This window comes from Schistocerca nitens, chromosome 1, assembly GCF_023898315.1.
Source record: "Schistocerca nitens isolate TAMUIC-IGC-003100 chromosome 1, iqSchNite1.1, whole genome shotgun sequence".
NCBI lineage: Eukaryota > Metazoa > Arthropoda > Insecta > Orthoptera > Acrididae > Schistocerca > Schistocerca nitens.
Window position 1 is genome coordinate 1,099,497,751 of NC_064614.1, and position 19,409 is coordinate 1,099,517,159.

Below are 19,409 nucleotides of genomic sequence, written 5' to 3' on the forward strand. Positions count from 1 at the left end.
GGACAGTCCTCAATATCGCCGTGCCCGGTTTCATCACGTAACCTGCTTGCCCACCAACTAACTGTACTGCGATCGACAGCAGCATCTCCATACACCTTTCCTAACCTCTTATGGATGTTTCCCACTGTCTCGTTTTCACAGCACAGGAATTCTATGACAGCACGTTGCTTGTGACGAACGTCAAGTGCAGCAGCCATCCTGAAGACATGCTGTGACGGCGGCTCTCACGGGAACAGGTTGAACTAAGTTTGAAAAGAAGCGAGAAGGATGTATCTACACACTGTAAAACTTTCACACATGCAGAATGAAAACTGTATTTTTACAAAAATAGTGTGCATTTCTGTTGGAGTGACCCTCACATTATCCATGAGTCGCATACCTGATAAATTTCTACTCTGTCACGTGGAAAAAAGCTAGCACAGAACAAGAGCAGTAAGCTTAATACACGTCATTGTTAATCAGTTTTATCAGCCTGTGGAGCTCTGATGAAGACTGATTAGCGTATTTTATATTGAGAGAACTTTTCTACAGTGTAATACAGGATGGGCAAAATAAAAGTGGCTCGGCAGCTATTCACAAAAAGTCAGTTGCGAGATTGATTCTTGCTAACGAATGTCGCAGAAGGTGCTGTAAATGGTCATCGTTGACGTCAATGATGAGCTGTGCTCGTTTTATCAAAATGTGAGACACGCATACCAACTCTGCCAGAGGGGTAGGAGAAACGGCATTTTCAGCGTTTTGCTGTAACTCTTGCTGTGTTTCGTGATTATTTGAGTATATTTGACCTTTCAGTATCCCCAAAACTGAAAAATCGCAGGGACGGAGATAAAGTGATCCAGGTGGATAGGATATTGTACCGCCTCTGCTGACTGTCTTCTCTTCGCCGAACAAATGCACTCTTGACAAGTGTGTCAAGATTCTTTGTACACTTGCTCCGTCTTGCTGAAATATCCATTCAGTTGTTCATCTTCTGAGAGTTGATCGACACTTGGATTTTCCACTCTTTGTGGACCTACAGATTAGTATTAACAGTCTGGTGAAAGAATAGTGTAATCATGCGGGAAGCTGACATTGCGCACCAAACACCAGTCTTGAGGTTATACAACGGCTGTTAAAAGTACTGACAGGGATTTTACGGTGCATAATGCCGCATGGTCTCTGATTTCACGTGCCCTGGGAGTGCTAACCAGGCGTCATCTGAACAAACGAAAAACTGAGGATCCAAACGTCGTGTTTCTTCTACACTCAAAAATACAATTTCCAGTCGTTCTTCTGGTAGCTTAATTGTTAGTAACATGCGCTGATGGCTAATGGCTCGCCGGTTCTATGCGAAACTATGTAGCATGTCACATGTAAGTCCTTGTATATGACCTGCAGAAGAGCCACTGATTACCTTTTAGCGTAATCGAGACGAAATTTAGTCCTCAGACGTCGCATCTGATCATTCTGTGCCAGCGTTGCTAGATTTTTGTAGAGCCATGTACAAGAAAACAACATAATGCATCCGAGAGCCATAATATTATTACAGTTAGTTATTATGATTGCTACTTGAAACGTGCTGGACAAAGTATAACAGATCTGTACAATGCGAACGTTAGCCAGTAACGATTGTCACGCATTGTCAGACAGTCTACACGTTCGTCACATTTAAATCTTATGACTTTCTGCGAAAACGTGGAGCACAATTACCACACAGAGTTTACAGCCTAACTCTGTAGCGAGTCTTTGTAAAGATGTCGACATGCTACCTCTTAGTGCATATGATAGTTATAACACTGCAGCTAAAAAAATAAAAAGAAATGCACAGTTTTTAGACCAGACGATTATCAGAGTAATTGTAGGAACTCCCAGAGGGGTACTGTACTTTGTCACAAACATCGTAAGTAAAATGGTAATTTTCGTAACATAAGCAGAGATCCGAGAGAAATTTAAAAACTTTAACGATAATACTGTCATGTGTAAAACAACAATAGTCTGCCTCTTTCTTTATTGACTACTGCTTATTTAGCATGACCAGATAAGGGCCTTAAGACTCTGTCTTAAATCTGACAGCAAACAACACATACCAGAGATATTAGTAAAGGACCTTAAGAAGCATATAGATTAATTTAGTATTACAGAATCCGAATGGATAAAGAAAGACGAGAAGATTGAAATGACATGACAATGACGGTGGATGTTAGGAAAGAAAGCAGTTTAAGTCAATCACTCTGCTCGCACCGTGGGTGGGGGGGGGGGGGGAGAGGGGGAAGTTGTGGGGGAGCAGGGTTGACGAGAGTGAGCTGCAGACTAGTATATAGGAGAGGCTATTGTTACGGAAGGTGAGCTATTAACTGTGTTTTGAAGTTTGGAAGGAATTTAATGTCTCTGAGCTTTTTCGGAAGACTTTTCCAAAATCCAGGTCCTGACTCAAAAAATTATTTAGAGAACATGGCAAAGATATGCGGTGGTACAGAGATGGTATTATTTCCTATGCTGTTCAAATTGTAGTGAAAGAGTAGGAGATATAGAAGAGGGAGTGGAATAACTCGAAAGATGATAGAACAAATACAGAGCATCATGGTCTCTACACTTATCGGCACGTAGCTATGACATTTGTTTGTAGGCAGGAGTGATATGGCTCGAAATAGAGTACGTAACAAATGCATCACACACAAGCATTCATCGCCAGTTCTAGCCTGCGTGATCTTTCGTACAAGAGTCCTTGGAGAATGGCACCACCATAATACAGGGAATGTTACTGACTCTACGAACGTCTTTTTAAACTCGAAAGGAAATACGTTTTTATATTTCTGTAATGGATGAAGTGGCACTGCCTGTGTGTTGAATCCGGTCTGGTGTGATGATCCAGAATTAAGTTGTGGGACCTTAACTTTTCCCGGCGAATCGAATGTTCAAATAACTTACGGGTTTGCTGCCGGCTGACGTCGTCGAACACCGCCGATATTTCGACAGGAGCACACCCTGCCATTCTCAAGGCACAAATGCAAGGAAGAAAAAATGTGCAAGCAAATTCAATACCTCGGTTCACAGAGGAGAAACAAGGAAGACACCACACACAGAACAAGTTTCAACACAACCAAAGATAACCAACATCAGAAATATCGATAGTTACTATTAATCAACAGGTGAGGTAGCACTAATTCTGTCCCTCTGTTTTTGGATGAGAGACACCTGCTAAGATTAAGGCCCTGTTGGCGTCCGTAAAAGATAATCTTGGTTTGCGTAAGGCTGGGGTCTATCGTATTCCTTGCAGTTGTGGCATGTCATATATTGGCCAGACAATCAGGACTGTGGAAGACCGGTGTATTGAAGATAAGCGTCACACACGTTTACAACAGCCGAGCAAATCCGCTATTGCAGGACATTGCCTTGACACCGATCATCCTATGGAATACAACAACACGGCGATTCTGGCTTGCACGTCCAGCTATTCGGATAGTGTTATTAAGGAAGCTGTTGAAATCAGACTATCAAGCAACCTTATTAACAGAGATGGTGGATTTTGTTTAAATGCTGTTGGAATCCGGCTCTGTCTCTCATCAAAAAACAGAGGGACAGAATTAGTGCTACCTCACCTGTTGATTAATAGTAACTATCGATATTTCTGATGTTGGTTATCTTTGGTTGTGTTAACACTTGTTCAGTGTGTGGTGTCTTCCTTGTTTCTCCTCTGTGAACCGAGGTATTAAATTTGCTTGCACATTTTTTCTTCCTTGCATTTGTGCCTTGAGAATGGCAGGGTGTGCTCCTGTCGGAATATCGGCGGTATTCGACGACGTCAACCGGCAGCAAACTCGTAAGTTATTTGAACAGAATTAAGTTCTTAGCAGATGTGAAAAATATTATTTATGTGACGTTTTGGATTAAGGGCGGAAACGATTCGCTGAAACGCGTCGAAATAAATTTTTTGTAGGCGACCAAGACTGCTTCCGTTTTAGATGGGCGCGGTTTCAAACCTACTAGTATGTTCTGCGGCAGCACTGATAAGCCAAGTAAATGAGCATTTACATGCTTGATGGCTATGGGCTATGCAAAAGTTTGTTGGAGCCGAAATTAGCTACAACTGAAGGACGTCAGCGTATAGATGATACCTGCAGTGAGAGAATATAGCTGACACATCAGTAATATACAATGAGAAAACTAGTGGGTCCAAAACTGTTCCTCGCGGGACCTCTGATACGACATCCTTTCACTGTGACCTTTTATCTACGACAGCTAAATAAATTACCAGGTGTATGGCCTTCAATTTCGTCATGGAGTGGTACCAATTTGGAGAAATCGTACTTCTTTTATTTCCCTTGAACTATTAATGCAAGTTAGCTATCAACGGAGTGTTTCGGTATTTTTTCACTGTGAAATCAGAGGCTAATTCGTTGTAGATCAGAATTAACTGTGAACCCTAGGCTACTCTCTAGTAGTGTTGCTTCTGTGTCAATGAAGATGTGCTTTAGATTTGTGGGACTAATCGAGTATTTCAATAGAAAGGAGAATGTCGCGCCGGCCGGGGTGGCCGTGCGGTTCCAGGCGCTACTCTGGAACCGCGCGACCGCTACGGTCGCAGGTTCGAATCCTGCCTCGGGAATGGATGTGTGTGATGTCCTTAGGTTTAAATAGATCTAAGTTCCAGGCGACTGATGACCTCAGAAGTTAAGTCCCATAGTGCTCAGAGCCATTTGAATCATTTTTTGAGAATGTCGCATTGTCTTTACGGTTTTCAGATTGTACGAAAGGTCAGCAGTAATTAAAATACCTACGTAGTACTGATATATGGTTATTTTTATAACAGTGAATTTTCACTAACTAGTTATTCACTGCAGATAGCACAATTTTGGTATCACAGTGAAGTATAATGTCTCTGAAAGTATGGTAATTCGTCCTTCTATCTATTGTAAATGAGCATATTCAACAAGTCACGACGTTAACGCTTCCAGGAACTCTTTTTGTGTTGTTAGCCACTTTTTTATCCCTGTAGGCGATTTATTTTCATTGATTACTGCCTGAGATATCGTTTAATTCAGCAGACAGACGCCGTTCACTGAATGAATCGTCACTGCAAAATAATACTAAGATGTCAGAGGCCTTACTTTTTACTTTACTATCCAAGCACCTCCGTTGGTAACAAATTTCATTTTATAATGTCGTTTGCAGAATTCCTCAATGATGTTTAGTATTAATTACGGAACTCTGTCACGATATTTAGTAAAGTTTGTGGAAGACACAGGCTATTTATAATTTCATAAAATTAATCGCATGATTAGTAAAACAAACATGTGACTATAGAGTTTTTTTTAGATAAATCTGTAGATTATTTATATCGGAACCAGCGTGCATTTTTTACTTGACGAAGTGATACATGGGATTATAATCCAAATCCGTTAAAAAAATTGAGGATTCCTCAGCAAGCAGCTGAAAAATGCATGCTGGGCATTAGTAGGAGTGACAGCAGATCGAAGAAATATATCAGGGAAAGGAGTGAAAGCAACCAGGTTGGTTTCACTTTTACCGTTAGGTTCTTACATTACGTATACACCTTTGATATACGTCTGTAAACATCAATCAGCGTTTTCAGTTACATCATGTCTGATCAGACAGCCATGTGTTTTGTAACTGTGATTCAGCTATATTCTGTGTTTATGTTTTATACGCTTATACATTTCTCAACAGAGCAGAAAAAATGGAGGTACTGACATATGTGCTCCGCCGATACATCGTAGAATGAAACTTTAATGTTACTTCAACTAATACGCTATAGTACCATCATTTTGTGTGTTCGTTGTTTTGTTTAATTTTCAAATATGGGGGTTGTGTTCTTTGTTAAACATGGCCTGAGGATGGCGGTATGTGCCGCCGAGATTGGTCTTGTGATAGAATAAAGATATTCTCAAGATACAGCTGTGGTGGCACTTTTTCTCATATGTATAATCAGCTGAAGTTCCTCGTCCATGCAGTGAGATAGATATACACTACCGATGTGACTTCTGAAATTTTCCCGGCGTATTTCTTCTTCTAATAATTTCCGGGTATGCAGCCGGATCCCGTCGACATTCTGCCACGATATTTCGGCCCAGAGACGTCCGGCCATCATCAGGTGAGTACACAACTACTGAAGAGCCCAGTTTTTTTTTTTTACTTTATTGTCATTTTAAAGCCTATACAATAGGCAGGCTGGCAGCAGCACACTACGCTGCTCTTCAGCCAAAGAAGACATAAGCAGCAAAAACATGAGAAAAACATAAAAGTTACAAAATGGTGGGCGATAAAACAGGAGACACAGAGAGACAAACACGGAGCCGTTCACACTCGACGATAAAAACCACACTGCAAACTGTTGAGACGACGCACAAACACCGAAGAAGACGATGGCACTGGTGAACAATGGAGTGTGACGGTGAACACTGAACACTAAACACGACGGCACACACGAGACACTGATGGCGGCGATCGCCGGCGCGCGAAAGTCCACGTAGCGTGTGCGAGTCCGGGGACCTGCCAAGAGGGGAACAGGGGTGAGGTGGGGGAGAGGGGAGTAAAGGATGCCAATGGCGGAGGGGACGGGGGCAGGAAGGAGAGGGACAGGGGAGGGGAGGCCCGGGGGAGGAGGGGAGAGAAAAGGAGGAGGGAGGGAAAAAAGGGAGAGAAGGGAGGGAGGGTGCCCTGAGGAGCAAGCACAGGAGGAGGGCGGGAGGATCAAAGTTGGTAGGAGGGGTAGATCGAGGGGAGGAGGGCATCATCAGGGAGGGGGAGCTGGCGGAAGCCACCTTGGGAGAGGGTGAGGAGGGTGGAGAGAGGGAGACCAGGTTGGACATGGGAGTACAGGCGCGGCAGCGGGCGGGGGTGGGAGATGATCGGGGAGACGAGTGGGTGAGGAGGATCGAGTTTACGGGAGGTGTATAGGATTCGTATCCTTTCGAGGAAGAGGAGGAGGTGGGGGAAGGGGATAAGATCATACAGGATCCGCGTGGGGGAGGGGAGACGGATGCGATAGGCAAGGCGGAGAGCATGGCGTTCGAGGATTTGGAGGGATTTATAAAAGGAAGGGGGGGCGGAGATCCAGGCTGGATGGGCGTAACAGAGGATAGGGCGGATGAGGGACTTGTAGGTGTGGAGGATGGTGGGGGGGTCCAGACCCCACGTGCGGCCGGATAGGAGCTTGAGGAGACGGAGTCGGGAACGTGCCTTGGCTTGGATTGTCTGGAGATGGGGAGTCCAGGAGAGGCGACGGTCGAGGGTGACGCCAAGGTACTTAAGGGTGGGGGTGAGAGCGATGGGACGGCCGTAAACGGTGAGATAGAAATCAAGGAGGCGGAAGGAAGGGGTGGTTTTGCCTACAATGATCGCCTGGGTTTTGGAAGGATTGACCTTGAGCAACCACTGGTTGCACCAAGCGGTGAACCGGTCAAGATGGGATTGGAGAAGGCGTTGGGAGCGTTGCAGGGTGGGGGCAAGGGCAAGGAAGGCGGTGTCATCGGCAAACTGGAGAAGGTGGACGGGGGATGACGGCGGCGGCATGTCCGCCGTGTACAACAAGTACAGAAGGGGGGAGAGGACGGAGCCTTGGGGCACACCGGCGGAGGGGAAAAAGGTGTAGGAATCGGTGTTATGGATGGTGACATGGGAGGGACGGCGGGAGAGGAAGGAACCGATCAGACGAACGTAGTTAATGGGAAGGGCGAAGGTTTGGAGCTTGAAGAGGAGACCGGAATGCCATACGCGGTCATATGCGCGTTCGAGGTCAAGAGAGAGGAAGATTGCGGAGCGACGGGAATTGAGCTGGTCGGAAAGGAGATGAGTGAGGTGAAGGAGGAGATCATCGGAAGAGAAGGACGGCCGAAAGCCACACTGGGTAATAGGGAGGAGGCGGTGCTGGCGGAGATGCTGGTGGATGCGGCGGGTGAGGATAGATTCCAGGACCTTGCTGAAGACCGAGGTAAGGCTGATGGGACGGTAGGAGGAGACGGCGGACGGCGGTTTGCCAGGTTTGAGGAACATGAGGATACGGGAGGTTTTCCACAGGTTAGAGCCCAGGTGCAGTCGCGGTATTTATGCCGATTCTCGCGCATGTGAAATGTACTGGCATCCTACAGCGCATGCGTCAGGTGTTGACATGCGCAGCATAGCCGAGTTGTACGTGCTGCCCTCGGTGGTGAAAATAAAAGTTCATCTAGTCATTGAGTATCGAATGACACTGTCGATTCCGCTGTGATTGTATATTGGCCAGACGACAAGAACTGTCCATGAACGATGTATAGAACATGAAAGATACACCCGTCTGCGGCAACCGTCAAAATCGGCAGTAGCAGAGCACTGTATTTCATTGGGACATTCAATGGAATACAGTGGAACAAAAATTTTATCCCCGGTTTCCGGTTTTTGGGATTCCGTAATCAAGGAATCAGTGGAAATACGTCTTGCCAATAATCTTATAAATCGTGACAACGGCTTTCAGCTGGATAAAAATTGGAATCCTGTTATTAAAATTATACAATCACAGCGGAATCGACAGTGTCATTCGATACTCAATGACTAGATGAACTTTTATTTTCACCACCGAGGGCAGCACGTACAACTCGGCTATGCTGCGCATGTCAACACCTGACGCATGCGCTGTAGGATGCCAGTACATTTCACATGCGCGAGAATCGGCATAAATACCGCGACTGCACCTGGGCTCTTCAGTAGTTGTGTACTCACCTGATGATGGCCGGACGTCTCTGGGCCGAAATATCGTGGCAGAATGTCGACGGGATCCGGCTGCATACCCGGAAATTATTAGAAGAATACACTACCGAATTTGTATAGCACTTGACTTGTAAATAAGCTGCTTGACAAAAAAGTGAAGGAGGGGGTAGAGTGTTGGGAAGGGGGAATCGAAATGAAACTTCACTGTTTGAGAAAGTATGTTACGTTATTCCCGTGACTGCAGAATCGATTCAAATTTACGAACGTCTTGGCAGTATCAGCCACTTAGAAGTATGACGTTGGACTCACTCTGGTCTGGATGCATGCACTCATTCGGTAGGGAAGGATGTCACAAAGCTTTTGTATGCTCTCCTCGGAAAATCTCATCCGCAACTGTCGTAAGGGTCATTGATATCGCGGTTGCTGGCACTGGGACAGACTTGAAGTCCGAGGTGGTCCCACATAAGTCTTATCGGGGACGGATCTGATGAACTTGCTGGCCATGGGAGTACCACATCACGTAGACGGTTGAAAGGGACATGTGCCATGTGAAGACGGGCAGCAGTGTGCTGTAAAAATGGCAGTAACCCGAAATCGTATCCGATAGCTCCCCACACCTCTGTGCTCTCCAAACTATTGGAAGAAGTTCATAAACTTAGTTCATTGCTAAATACAGTACGACGCCATTTATAAGCACTGCATGTTTCTCGCTTACGACACCACTCCAACCGTAGCCGTTTGTGTTAACGCCAGGCTATGCATGGGACAGCAGTTCCCTAGTCCGACAAATGTTGTGGGATGAAACAGATTGCACCATGTACGTGGAGGACATCACGGCGATCCTTCCATGTAGTGGTCAAACGTACTCGACCGAAACCTTGACGACTAGTATACCCGCGATCACATATCTATGCCGTCGAACAGCAGGCCATTCTCACATCCCTATACCCCATAAATCAGGACGTTGCACGATCCAACCAACGGCCAAATGGAGACCCCCAATTAGGCCTCCTTTGAGACTCTGTGAGGTGCTGATAACGCTGTCTAACATGAGTACGTGTCTTTCCCATGTCCTTCCTAGTGACCACTGAACATCAAAACCTGTTAACCACGCCAGTCGTGATAACAACACTAAACATAAACAGCGCTAATGAATGCACTCCGGTGGCTGCGCTACCTGACACGCAGAATTGCAACCTACCGATGGCATGTATGTGTAGGAAATCACATTGACATCCGACCAAGTCTTCCACGTGCTTCACTTCCTTATCAGGCAGTGTATATAGTTATACACGTAAATTATCCTTATAACGCTTTACTACAATGTGTGTCGATATCAATCAAAACATAAAGCGCCTCTTTATGGCATGACTATTGGAATTCGACCTTTGTGGTACTTACCTATAAACAGTAACTTTCCTCCCTTGATGTACTTAGGTGTGCTTCCTCAGCTGCAACAATTACTCGCCATTGCTTCTACTATCAAATACGTGCGACATCGAAGTTTCAGCATTAGCTCATCATATAAACAAACAGCATTATGTATAAGTCGCGTGATTATTTAAATTTGATGTTAGCAATTAGCGCAGTACGCTATGCTCACTCCACAGATGTTCCCACCATGAGAAAAGCTTGAGACGACATTTTAACAGGACGATTGTAACTGATATTACAAGGTGTACAAGAGCAGCAAGTATTGATATTGCTGAATATTGAAATAATAATCTTGAGAATGTTTTTATCGAAAAGCGTATGCCAAAAGTTGATGATGATTATGATGATGATATATGTGCTATGAAAATTTTACTTAAACGGAAGCGAATTAAGACTGGACCTACCGTATTTTATAAACCTTCCTTTCATGCACGATACCATTCTTCCCCAAACGATCACGTATGTGTGTTTCCGTTTTCTGTAAGAAGTAGGAAAAGAAGAGCGAAAACATTCCATCCCAGTCTAATTTAGTCACAGATTTCTTTATTTCATTAACACAACTACAAATCCATCTTCAAACGAACGACTATGTGAAGTAATGTAATTCTAAATCGGTACCGTCTGCTTTGGTATCACTACTATATTTGTTTCCTTTTTCCTGGATTCTATCCCTTATCTGCAGGGGATGGGCACGTTAATCGGGATCTGACAATGCTAGTAGTAGAGGGTGGCCGGACGCTCTAAATGTCGCCAACCCTCCGCTACACCTCCCTTCCCCCTCTCACTGCGACAGGAACTATGTATCTCAGTTGTTTGTTTCTAGTGTTCACCATGTGAAAGTGCGAGAACGTTTTAGAAATGTTTGTGAACCGTAGAACTGCCGCTGGACGTTGGTAGCAGCCCGGTATTCACCTATATGGATTTGGAGAACAGCTGGAAAACAGTCTACCAGGCTGGCAGACACACCAGCCATCGTCGTTAATTCATCTGAGGGATCCAATCGGTTGGCGGCACGCCTCTCTAAATCTTGGCTGCTCTGTGTCACTAATCATAACGTCGTCGAACAATCACATAAACAATATCTTAAGCAAAAACGTAAAAATAGATAATCATTTGCACGAAAAGCGTGTAGTGTCAAATTAATTTTGTCGTACATTCGTTCAAATCATGTAATAGGTTACATGCATTTTCTTCCCTGCTATTTGAAATGGGCTGTCTAGTTACTGCTGGATTTTAATCTAATATGACGTATGGAGAATTTTATCATTTTTTGTCAGGGATATTTCTCTCCACTGACTCTGCGACCTATGATGGTGAAAACAAAGACTAAAAATTCTCTTCGTGTTTCAGGCATCAGAGTAATACTCGACTTCGTGCCCAACCACAGCAGCGATGAACACGAATGGTTCATTGCTTCCAGTGACCCTACCCACGAAAACTACACGAAGTATAAGGACTACTACGTATGGCTGAATGGGACTTACGGTACGCCGCCAAACAACTGGGTGAGTTGTATGTTCAGAACAGAGATTAGTAACTGGTGTATACATCGTGACATAGCTTGTAAGCTCCCTCTTTACTTTTGGAAACGAATTAGCTATGAACTGAAATGCCCTTTCATGTAATTAAGATTCATGAAATTATAACGTAACGCAATCTGCATACGATATATGAATTAAAGGACCTAGAACAAACGAGATTTACTTCACTCAACGTAAGATAACTGGCAAAGCAAAGGGTTAATTGGTATGCTTGGGACTGCATGCATACCTAATATGTTCCAAAACGCTGCGCATAAAAACGAGATTTTGTGGTCCTCTTACCTCGGGTTCTGTTGGCTATAAAAAGTTAGGGCCAGTGTTTTGGATAGCTCTTGGGCTAGAGCCCATTTTCATACGCAACTGACTGATCGTCATAGTGTCACTGTCCTACAGTACTGGGTCAAAATAGGAATATTTCACACTTTCTCCTGCTTAAGAAAATGGAAGAAATTAGTTTATTCTTTTTGCATTTGATATAGACTGCAGTGGGCTTAATGGGACGTATGGAGGCACCGTTAGTTCATGGGCTGTCGCTCAAAAAACGGTTTCCATTACAATACTGAAGTTCAGAAGAAGCGGAACACTTTGAACGACTAGAGATAGGACGTTCATATTCACAGGACATGTACATTAGTCTGTTCTGCAGAAATGATTGATGTTTCAGTCCGCTCGGTTCAGCGTGTGTCGGTGTCGCCATGTAGGCACAGGGTCCGGCATGAGCTCTGATAACTTGTTCCATGCGTGATGGTATGGACGCGTATATGGCGCGAATGGCGTCGTGTGATATAGCCATCAATGGTCTATCTCTTTGGTTCCTAGGTTCATCTGTGATGATTGCCATTGGGTCACAACGCTGCACCCGTCGTTTCACCATACCCCACACATTTTCGATTCGCGAGAAGTCTGGTGATCTGACGGGCCAGGGCAAAAGGCTGGCATCTTGTGACAACAAGGAGGCACGTGTTCGTTCAGCAACATGTGGTCGTGCGTTGTCTTGCTGAAAAATGGCGTCGGGTGTTTTCAGAAAGGATGCCTACGGGTCGCGGGATGTCATTCACGTAGGGCACACAGTGCCCTGGACACGCACCAGCTGTGATTTGTACCCGACAGCACCCCACATCATAAGGCTTTGAGATGGCGCTGTATGTCTTGTGCGAATGCAGTCACTGTGATGCCGCTCCCCCTGTCTGCGGTGAACCCAAATGTGGCAGTCCTTTTCAAACAAACAAAACCTGGATTTGAACAAAAACACTATTTAATTCCTTTCCTGTCCCCAGTGAAGTCGTTTCATACATCATCACCGTCTAGTATGTTTCTACGCATTCGTCAAAAGTAGGCGGAGAAGCGGACGACACGCACGTAACCCATTCAGTAATAAACGGCAACTGACTGTCACCCCTGATAGTGCACGATGTGTTACGCTGTTTCACTGTTGCGCTAGAGACGAGAAAGACGCAGACCTGTCCTGCAGTGCCTTACGGATGAAATGTCGATCTCCTCGGTGGGTGGCCTGGGTGGTGCGACTTGACCCATCACGTAGCGTTCTACGGCCTTCCGTCCAAATGGTTCAAATGGCTCTGAGCACTATCGGACTTAACATCTATGGTCATCAGTCCCCTAGAACTACTTAAACCTAACTAACCTAAGGACGCCACACAACACCCAGTCATCACGAGGCAGAGAAAATCCCCGACCCCGCCGAGAATCGAACCCGGGAACCCGGGCGTGGGAAGCGAGAACGCTACCGCACGACCACGAGCTGCGGACACGGCCTTCCGTCAACCATTCTGCACACACGCGTCGCACTGACGAAACATTTCGTCCCACACGAGCAGTGATTTCCGGGATGGATACATCACATTCTCCCATGCCAATAATGCGTCCTCTTTCAAACTCGCAACCGAGCGAGGTGGCGCAGTGGTTAGCACACTGGACTCGCATTCGGGAGGACGACGGTTCAATCCCGCGTCCGGCCATCCTGATTTAGGTGGCGCAGTGGTTAGCACACTGGACTCGCATTCGGGAGGACGACGGTTCAATCCCGCGTCCGGCCATCCTGATTTAGGTTTTCCGTGATTTCCCTAGATCACTTCAGGCAAATGCCGGGATGGTTCCTTTGAAAGGGCACGGCCGATTTCCTTCCCCATCCTTCCCTAATTCGAGCTTGTGCTCCGTCTCTAATGACCTCGTTGTCGACGGGACGTTAAACACTAACTTCCTCCTCCTCCTTTCAAACTCGCCAATTTGACGGTATGGTCCGCGCATACGTCTGCGAGGCATCCTGCACGTCTGCTCAACTCACTCTGATCCCTTACCTTCTGTTCATAGTGACAACGAGAGCCGCAGGCATATTTTACCGGTAAGTGGTTGAACTAAAACCTGCGGGCCCACATGGTCCAGATGCTAAGTATTTCTGCAGAACATGTCTTGTGAATATGAACGTGCTACCTGTAGTCGTTGTAGGTTTTTTTTCCAGAACGTGAGTTCTGAAACCCAGCCAAAGGCGCTAAGGCAGTTAAGCAGAGCAAATGATTGGAATGTTTACGATGTATTCCTAAGACCGATCTCGAACGATATTTAGAATTATCGTCATATACTTACGGAGATTCAAAGTTATCCCACCTGTACACGTGAAATACACACGTAAAATCCGTTGTGAGGCGACAACGTTGTTTATAAATTGACGTATCACGGAGAAATATGCTGTAAAGTGTCTTCGTTATCATCTGCGAAGATAATGTTGTTATACTGGGAGCACATGCAACATTTTTTTGCACTTAAAATCAGGACTGAGGTGTAAAATTCTTTTTGTTTATTTCAATTTCACATAAGTAAACTATCTAAATTTTGCTCATCAATGCATTAGTTTTCATATTGGTTAAATGCCCTGTTGCAGCGGGGAAAAGAATGGACCAGCAAAAAAATGCTCGTTCCTGTTTATCATTAAAATACCTCCGCACCTTTCTTCAAAAATTTTCCCATACGTTTTGGCAAACAAATATATTTGCACTTCTTATTGAGAGAGAAGAAGACAGTCGCAATGGCAATTACAAGGAGAAGTAATAAATACTGAAAGACAGTAGACAGAGGTTGTGTTATATAAAGAGGAAGGCAAATAATGACAGTGACAGAGAAAGAGAGGGATCATAGTTGACAGTAATAGAACAGTGCTAGGAAAAAAGTAAAAAAGTCAAGCAGACAGTGGCAGGGGAAGGGGGTGGGGGGTGAGGAATAAAGAGAAAGGGAAAGTGGAAGTAGGTGAGAGCTAGTGATCATGAGACAGAGTATCTTACAATGACAACTAGGCAGAGAGAGAGTTTGAAAGTGAGGAAAGACAGCAACGGCAGTAGTAATGCAGGAATGAGATATTAGCAGTAAGACGGAGCAAGAGGGAGACAGTGACAATGAGAAGAGACAGCATTAGTGGATCAGAACGAAAATGGCTGTCGGTGTGAGATTTGGGAACAGCGGAAGTTAGAGAGGGAGACAATTACAATGAGTTGGGTCGAATAAGTGGGTGAGACAGGGCAGATGGAATTGGATGGGTTCATATGGTTCAAATGGCTCTGAGGACTATGGGACTCAACTGCTGAGATCATCAGTCCCCTAGAACTTAGAACTACTTAATCCTAACTAACCTAAGGACATGACACACATCCTACCCGAGGCAGGATTCGAACCTGCGACCGAAGTGGTCGCGCGGTTCCAGACTGCAGCACCTAGAACCTCTCAGCCACTCCGGCCGGCAAGTGGATGGGTATGAGCGACTTACAGAGATAGACTAGTGCACGTGCTTGAGTTACATTTAAGGTAACTTGTGGGAGTTTGAGGTGAGCTGTATGTTAAAAAAAAGCGCGAATATGGACGAATGTCAAAATTTTTGAAGATGCTGAGGGAAGGTAGAACGAGGCAGTTGGTACCGCACTTTTCGTCCAGTATTTTAAATAAACGGAAATGTAATCGCACTTTTTGTGATCCGACAGGAATGTATTTTCGCTGGTTGATTTACTTGAACGTGATTAATCGTAGCAAATATTTAAATTTACCTGACAAACGTCTCAACAACATTGTTTATAGTGCCGCTGTGCGCAATGGGAATGATGTACACACAATGTTAGAATAGCTTCCAAACGCATGAAATAAATTTGTCACATCTGATAAGTTGAAAAACTGCGGTTCTGTCAGCCTCGTCAAAATTAGTCAACTTACTTCAGTTCTGAAAAAGGATGCTTAGCATAACGACGCGTACTGGTCACTGTGACTGGTTTAGAACTTGAGATTAACCCCAGAATTGTTTTCAGAAAGTACTATCTTTGCTGATAGCACGATAGTGCAACCGGTATTGAGTATACTGTGATACCTGCGAAGTCAACTCGTCGTAAATTTATTTATACAGGGTGTCCCAGGAAGGTACTGTGAAACAAATCTCATCTACCGCAAGTTCTTTGCTTGGGAGGAAGTATGGGTCAAAACAAGAAAAAATTGTCCTGTACAAAAGGGATCTAAAGTACGTACCTCAAGAGATATGTTTCAAACTAGCAAAGATGAACAAGCGCTCATAGCTGTTAAGGTAAGCAGGTAAGCACTGTAGAGCACGTGCTTACGGGTCACATTTTCTTGTTTTGGTCCATACTGCCACTTCTCAAAATATGAAAAACAAAGAGCTTGCAATAGAAGAGATTTATTTCACAGTATCGATGATGATTAAGTGACCATAGGTCTTAAGTATCCATTTTAGAGCCTCTGTTTACTAGACTTCTTTGCTTCCAATGACCGTTCCCGGAATATCCCTGAGCATTGATCATTTCCCCTGGGACACCTTGCATAGCAAAGGGATGGCAAGGAAATCAAAATGATTTTAAAATATTTGAGTAGAAAATTATATAACTATATCTAAAACGTAATTAAAACACGACGGCACATACAATGTTAAGAACATATGCTCCAGCACGTGAGAACTTCAAACAAAAGGAAATCCATAAGTGACGAGAAACGCTGAATAACGCTAATAGTCTGGGGAAGTGACGAATGTAAATGCTCTACCATTCAGAATTAGTAGAAAGCCGATTCTGTAGCATGCATCGAAGTCTACGCTTTTCACAAACAGCTCAAAGGCAGCACCTTCACGCGAGAGACACGCTTCAAATTTCTGAAAGATTCGCTGCAATTCTCCACCTCGAACCTTGCAAAATAAGTAAATAAATAAATAAATAAAAAATAAAAATAAAATAAAAAATTGCTACGCGTAAATCAAACGATATCCGCAAAAAATGTACATAACCAGAGAGTATCTCACCAGACGGCAATGCCCCTTACAGCAAACCATGCCAGCACACCGACCAGATCAGACTCCTTGTGTTTCAACAACGCTGCTCACAGAAAACCGCAAGGCACGCACGAATCTGATTGGCTCGTGCAACCGGAACTCAGACACCTTCCTCCAAAGCTTACTGAGGTCCCGTAGACACTAATGCTTGTAGATATCGATAGGCAGGTATATACGCGCATCTCTGCAGTTTACGTGCTAGAGTACAACGCGCGAAATAATTTCAGCAGTGAAAGTTGCCAGTACAGTGGAAAACTTTTGAGCTACCGTATGCCGGCAGGAGAAAGTGGCTCTGAGCACTATGGGTCTCAACTTCTGAGGTCATCAGACCCCTAGAACTTAGAACTACTTAAACCTAACTAACCTAAGGACATCACACACATCCATGCCCGAGGCAGGATGCGAACCTGCGACCGTAGCGGTCGCGCGGTTACAGACTGTAGCGCCTAGAAACGCTCGGCCACCACGGCCGGCACCCGGCAGGAGATCGCAAAGTAAAAGGTATAACACAGAGTGTTTCAAAACAATTTTTCCGATTTCAACAGCAGTGCTAGTTTTAATAAACATTGTGGATCGGAAGTATTATGTGAATTAATACAAGAGGCGCTATCCTAAAGTTCCCGCCGGCCGAAGTGGCCGTGCGGTTAAAGGCGCTGCAGTCTGGAACCGCAAGACCGCTACGGTCGCAGGTTCGAATCCTGCCTCGGGCATGGATGTTTGTGATGTCCTTAGGTTAGTTAGGTTTAACTAGTTCTAAGTTCTAGGGGACTAATGACCTCAGCAGTTGAGTCCCATAGTGCTCAGAGCCATTTGAACCATTTGAACCTAAAGTTCCCGGTATGTGAGTGTAGCTGATGAAGTCAAGGTAGTACGACGAAACGCCGCCAGGTGGTACCTCATGCATCCTATGAGATTTAGTGACTCACACAGTTTGTGCTAGGTTGTTGCCTTTAGTTTTTACGCTCATTTCCCCTGTCTTGTGTATTGCGTATCCTGCAAAACTGATGGTGGCAGGTGTTTCGGAATAACGTGTGTGCACAAACTTGTTTCAGGCTCGTAAAGAACTCTACATAAACACATCCCATGATGAAGCAAGCATTTGCGGACGACGCCTTAGGTGACAATCAAACGTAGGGCTGTTTAAACGTCTTCAAGAGGGCACAAAATTGATTGACGATGATCCACATTCCGGATGGCCGTCAAGCGGCGTTACTCCAGAAAATGTCGCAACTGTTCGGAATACAATGCTAGAAGATCGTAGACAGTCCATCTGGGACGTCTTCAATGTCACACGCCGTCTTACGGGACTGTCGCAGCATTTTCTCCGACGAAAGTGGCGCATAGGCGATCGGTTCCTCCATCTCGACAACGTGAGGTCGCACACTGCGTTGATTACCCAAGAATATCTGGCGTAAAACAAAATGATAGTTGTTCCTCACCTGCGATAAGTAAATGCACAGCATTAAAATGTTTGCTAAGTTAAAAGGTCAAAGTGTCTAACTAGATTTAATTTACCCCAATACTCCGCTACTCACTTTTTATGTGTGGCAGAGGGCACTTCTGGCACCGATGTCTTTTCGACCTTTCCTGTTGCTTTCACGAATGTTGCATGGGAAAAAACGAATGCCAGTATGCCTACGCATCAGCACTAATTTCTTGGATTCTCTCTCCGTTGTCTTTTCACGAGACGTATGAGAGATGAAGTCATATTTTCCCTGACTCTTCTTGGAAGCAAATCGGAGTTTCAAGAGTGACGAACAACGCCTCTCTTGTAACGTCTGTGGCTGTGGTTAACTGAGCATCTCCGTTACAAAATGATCACATGAATCTAGGTATAGGAAATGTAGATACCAAGCTACTCTTCATCGTAAGATATTTAAGAAAACGTATTGCATCCGCGAAAGAACTACGAAATACTCTTTGACCCATAGTTTACTCTATCCTTATCAGAAAATGTAGAGAACTTGCAGTGAATAGTGGTGTGTTTTGTGACGAGATCGTTTGGTAAGAGCGAGAGCTAATCATCGGTATGACTACTATTCTTCTAGATAATCACCCCAAACAATTTTTATCCAGAAGCAAAATAAAAAAAAATTTCAAGCAAATTTTGTTTAACTACCAGGAGATCATTAACCAACTTGATTGCATTTCTTGCAGCTTTGTTCGTTACGAAGATATGAAACGCAGAAAATCCTTTTTAAGTTGCATATCACTTTTTTTCGGTACTCCTCTTCCTCTCCTCAAGACCTGTTCAAAAATGTATCACAGTGTACTGTTCACATGAACGTGACGTTATTAAAAACGTAACACAGACTGACTTGGACTCCCTTCTAACTGCAGTCAGTGCCGGTGCCTAGGAGGAGGAGGAGATCTGTGCTTGTCTCATCGATAACGTAATCATTAGAGACGGAGCACGGAAAGAAAAT

The 19,409-nt window shown here is 44.6% G+C and overlaps 1 protein-coding gene across 1 annotated transcript in view; it reads left to right on the forward strand.

The window, feature by feature from the left end:
• LOC126230763 (uncharacterized) overlaps positions 1-19,409 on the forward strand; it is a 436,134-nt gene that overhangs the window by 198,448 nt on the left and 218,277 nt on the right. The window contains exon 13 of the mRNA XM_049942407.1: positions 11,467-11,621. Within this exon, the coding sequence (XP_049798364.1) occupies positions 11,467-11,621 (155 nt within the window). The remainder of the gene's footprint in view (positions 1-11,466; positions 11,622-19,409) is intronic.